Genomic DNA, 4,752 nt, shown 5'->3' with positions numbered 1-4,752 from the left:
AGAAGAAGAAGCACGTGGTCCAATGGGAAAAGGAAAAAGCTACACTACCAAAACAACATACACAAATTAATACACCATACCACCACCACCTTCACCCTTCTCGTCTTTTTTTGTACAGATTCTATTAACCCAGTTTATACATGGTTCAAATATGATTACAGGTTTAAGAAAAAGTGAAACTTGTTGAGATGTAACAGTGTAAAATATATACGAAGAAGAGTGAGACGTTGGTTATATATATGAGATATGAGTGTGACTAGTTGTGGGGATAGAAAGAACTGGAGTGTGTGTGTGAATGTGACAAGGTGTTGCTGTTGTCCTTTTGAAAAGAAAAAAAGAGAAAAAAAAAAATGGTTTTGGGTTTGTTAAATTTTGACAGTAGAGGCAATAGCTTTGAAAGTGGGAGGGTTTGAATGGTCTCTGCATATATGGAAAGATGCTGGTGGTTCTGGTTCTGCCTTAATTCTGCTGTGGTGCGCCCACTTGGCTCTGATTCTTATGCAAGAGACGTGAAGGTGATCATCATGAATGGAGTTTGTTTGTGTCTGTGTGCCTTTGAGAGGGACGACTGAGTCCCTGCACTGTCATTAACCCCTTACAACAGTGGCACTGAAAAACATGCAAGCTGCTTTTCATTCACATTTATAAGTCGCCAGAATAGTTGCACAGCCCAAAAGGAAGGACACTCTTTCTCTCTCTAAATCAATATATATATATATGTATATATATATATATATATATATATATATATATACATGCATGTAATGTATATATATGAGTGAGAGTGACTATGACTATGACACTGCCCTTGTATTCATTTTCTCTCTGAAGCATTTGGTCTCCCTTTTTATTTTTGTCAGTACACTTCTTTAATGCTCATCAAACAGTCTTCTCCGTTTTCTGCCCTACGCAACAAAGATCTACACATAGTCCAAACACAAAATCCAAAACAACCAAAACTTTAGGGTAGCAATTTTTCAGTGTTCGCCCTGACCCCTTATTCATTGCAGCAAAACCTCACTCTACGTATGTATATATATATATTTAAACTCAAACAACCTATATATATATATATACATTAATTTGTTAGTACAATGTGTATATATGTATGTACAATACTACTATACATCCACACGCTCACGCAATAATCATTACGCCACGGACGATGTTAAATAGTAATTAATATAGCTGGAAAGAAAGCACAGAATGAAAAGTTAATCATGTAGTTAAACCCTTTTATCATAGTCTGCATTTATACCAAATTTAATTAACAAATAACATGGCACAATAAACTGCAAGTTACACGAAGAATTACACTCTTTAATTTCTCCATCACGTGCGCTATTATACTCCCACTTACATAATCAACTTCACTCACCTTCACTTGGTATACCAATTCACAAAAGATATTAGCGGTTGCATTGGGAAAAAAGGGGTATTAAGTATTAACCCGTAGAAAGGAGGACATAGAAAAATAAAATACAGAATAAAGTTTGGTTTAGAGAGAAAGATGATGTTGATGAAGATGATTATCTCTCTCTAAGTAGAGTTAGTTGTTTTTGCCATGCTCTTTTCCATTATCGTTTTCGACTTCTCCTCCTTCTGTGGTTATGGCAGAAGACACGTAGCTCAAGACCAAGGAATTCTCGTCGGGGGTTGCATTTCGAGCTTGGAATTGTTGTTTGCAAGCGTGGCAAGTGATTTGGAGCATGGTGGAGTTGATTTGCTTCATTGCATGTTCTTTCAAGGCGTAGGCCTTGTCTAGTTCGGCTTGTGCCTGTTGTCTTATCCTCTTGGCGTTTGTGAACTCTTGTTCCGCAAGTTCAATCTGCCTCTTGGCTTGTTTCCTTGCTTCCTCAGCATATGCTTTCTCAGCCATGGCTATCCTCAAGTGCTCCCTAGCTTGCTCTTGAACCCTCAACAAGGCCATGTTGGACGGCTTCCCATTGTTGCTGTTGCTGCTCTTCTCCGATGAGTTCCTGTTTGATTCATTTTTGTCACTCACATCTGATGACCCAATTGAGAGTTGCAGATGGGTTGAGTGGTTCTCATGATGATGATGATGATCCCTCTTAGGTGATAGTGATGTTGATATGGAAGCATCGATGGGGTTTGCAGTATTTGAACTGTTGTTGTTGTTGTTGATGATGATGTTGTTGTTGTTGTTGTTGGTATTGGTGGGAGTTGAGAGTTGGAGATCCAAGTTGGGGTGGAGTTTGTGGTTCTTGGATGAGGTTTCAGCAGTGATGATATTATGAGCAGTAGGGTTATTCATGAAAATTGTGGGTGGTTCTGTTGGCTTTGGTATTATGATCCTTGTTGGCCAAGGAGCTGTGCTGAAATTGGTTTCGCTTGAAGGACTTGGGCTTGAGGCTGTTCTAGAAAGGCACGCAGAGGGTTGAAGTGGCTGAGATTCTGGCCTGAGCCTCCCCATGTTGCAAGCATCTTGGTGCTCAATGAAACTCTCCACCCTATGAGATGATGAGAAAGAATATATACATACAAACAGTTGTTAGCGTTACTATTATTAGCCTTGAACCACTCAAAAGGGTTTTGCATAATGATTCTTGTTTGTGGGTGTGGAGATGAGCATTATATAGAGCTATAGAAGAAAAAAAAAACATGTAAAAGGAAGAAGGAAAAGGAGACAAAGGAAAAAGTGGACATAAAAGGTGGTTGGAAAAGGTCTTTAAAAAATGGTGGGGGAAGAGGTTCCAGTTTCCACTAAGTAAAGGACAAAAGAAAGTCAAGAATTCATGCCATTTCTTAGATTTATGATGCAGTAGTGTGGTGGTGATCGAAGAAAATGCAACATGTTAATCGCACGAATGATCACACAAAACGCAAAAAGATGCTGGAATGCAATTGTAGAAGGAAAACTTTGAGCCAACACACAACAACAACAGTTAATATGTGTGCGACCAACGGAAAACGGAGCTTTGGAAACCGTGTTACCCCAACTGTCAATGAACAGTACCAGCTCGTGAAAAAAAATTGGATTGAGGTTCCATCAGTCAAATATATTTTATTTTCTTTTTTTCTTTTAATTATATATCCCTTTAGTTTTTCTACCTCCATTGTTCACTTTACATTCCATTCCAAAAAATATATTTCCCTTTTTTCAAGTCAAATCCCAAGTAAAACAAGAACCCTCGCAAGTTCTGCTCGATCGATACACATTCACGAGATTCAAAAATGGTGAAAGTAGAAAACAAAAAGCAACCTTGTACATATAACACATGAAATAGCTAGCTATAGATAGATAGATATAGAGAGATATATATATATAGAGAGAGAGAGAGAGAGGAGAAAATAAAGCAATGAAAATCAATCCCACCAGCACCCCCAAAGAGATAGATAGATAGATCAGTGTTTTTCTTTGACATACTCATTATCAAATTGTGAAAAGCATTTGGCGAATCATGTTAAAGAAATGGTGATATATGAGGAGAGATAGATGATGAATCAATAAGAAATCTTACTGATAATTAAGCAAACGAACCTTGAGAAAACGCGGCCACAATCACAGGAGTGGCCCCGGGTGCCGCAGGTTTTGAGATGTGCTTTGTAATCAGACTGCACTGCATAGCCTTTGGAGCATCTTTCACAGACCCATTGTTTGTGATTGCTGTGCTTTCTCCTGAAATGCTTCTTTATCCCAACAAGATCACCCAAGGCATGACAAGGGTCATGGTGCAAACAGGTTGGTTCAGGACACACAAACACTCTCTTCCTCACCACCGGTGTCTCTCTCTTCAATAGCTTCCACGGCACCTTGTGCCTCCTCCTATGCATCTGAAGGTTCTGGTCCCTCTGGAACCCCTGGTTGCAGATCTCACACACATAACGATCCGATTCCAACAAAGTCTTGGGCGAGAGGGACACCACCTCTGCATCTGGATCTGCATACACACAACAAACCATAATCAATTACCATCTGGTATATCATATATACTTGTTTCAGATAGAGATAGAAAGAGATACGGTAAGTATGAGTATGTGTTTTGGATTTGGTGTTATATATATATATATATATAACATAGGTGGTTTTGATGAAATTGATTAAAGTGAATATAAAGTGAGGAGTGAGGGATAGCAAAAATGGATGATAATTGTGCACCTGGAGTTCCTGCGGGCCTTCTCTTCCTTTTATTGGTGGCAGTGGCATTTTCAGTGCAGGGAAAAGGCTCAGAAGTGGGAACTGACGATGGAGATAAGTTATTGGCTAACATGGTACACTCTATGGGGAGTGTGGTTGATGATGTGGTTATAATATATGGTGTTTGTGTGAGAGTGAGAGAGAGAATGATGATAATAAGGCCTAAGAAGAGAAGAGAGGAGTGGCTATGTTGGTGTCTGAGGCTATGTTGGTGATAGAATTAAGGAAGGTAGAAGAAGAGAGGGAAGAGAGGGAAAGAGAGAAGAGAGAAGAGAGAAAGGAAAAGAAAAGAAGAGAAAAGAAAAGAAGAAAAAGGGTGTTTTTCTTTTTTTCTTGTTCCTTTCGGTTTCCTCAGCTTTCTTTTAAGTTGCTTTTAAAGTTTCAGCTTTTGCATCAGCTTTCTTTCTTTCTTTGTATGAGAATGCTTTTTAGTTTCTCTCTCTGGGTTGCTCTCTTCTCTTGCTTGGTTCCAACCCTGATGTTGAGCAGGGATTGTCTGTAATAGCCCTCCTTAATAAACTTTCAAAAAGAGAGTGTGTGTGAGACCCAATCACAATGCTCCAAACCTGATCCCACAAGCACCTCAATGGGCT

The 4,752-nt window shown here is 39.1% G+C and overlaps 1 protein-coding gene across 1 annotated transcript; it reads right to left on the bottom strand.

Annotated features, from left to right (window-relative positions):
* Positions 1–1,223: 1,223 nt before the first annotated feature.
* Positions 1,224–4,481, bottom strand: LOC114180304 (zinc finger protein SHOOT GRAVITROPISM 5-like). Its single transcript, XM_028066592.2, has 3 exons — positions 4,121–4,481; positions 3,503–3,902; positions 1,224–2,471 (listed from the first exon to the last, which is right to left on the bottom strand). The coding sequence occupies exons 1-3, from the start codon at positions 4,230–4,232 to the stop codon at positions 1,550–1,552; spliced, it is 1,434 nt and encodes a 477-aa protein (XP_027922393.1). The 5' UTR covers positions 4,233–4,481; the 3' UTR covers positions 1,224–1,549.
* Positions 4,482–4,752: the final 271 nt, after the last annotated feature.

This window comes from Vigna unguiculata, chromosome 4 (genome assembly GCF_037176805.1).
Source record: "Vigna unguiculata cultivar grain cowpea cultivar isolate G323 ecotype 2 chromosome 4, ASM3717680v1, whole genome shotgun sequence".
NCBI classification, from domain to species: Eukaryota; Viridiplantae; Streptophyta; class Magnoliopsida; order Fabales; family Fabaceae; genus Vigna; species Vigna unguiculata.
This window is presented reverse-complemented; position numbering and strand designations above follow the sequence as displayed.

Bases quoted from the DNA above. Each gene is read 5' to 3' on its own strand.
- LOC114180304 (XM_028066592.2), bottom strand. From the start codon at position 4,232: ATGTTAGCCAATAACTTATCTCCATCGTCAGTTCCCACTTCTGAGCCT. The intron at 3,903-4,120 runs GTGCACAATTAT...GTGTGTATGCAG, and splicing joins AAGGCCCGCAGGAACTCCAG to ATCCAGATGCAGAGGTGGTG. The intron at 2,472-3,502 runs GTTCGTTTGCTT...ATCATCTCATAG, and splicing joins TGTGGCCGCGTTTTCTCAAG to GGTGGAGAGTTTCATTGAGC.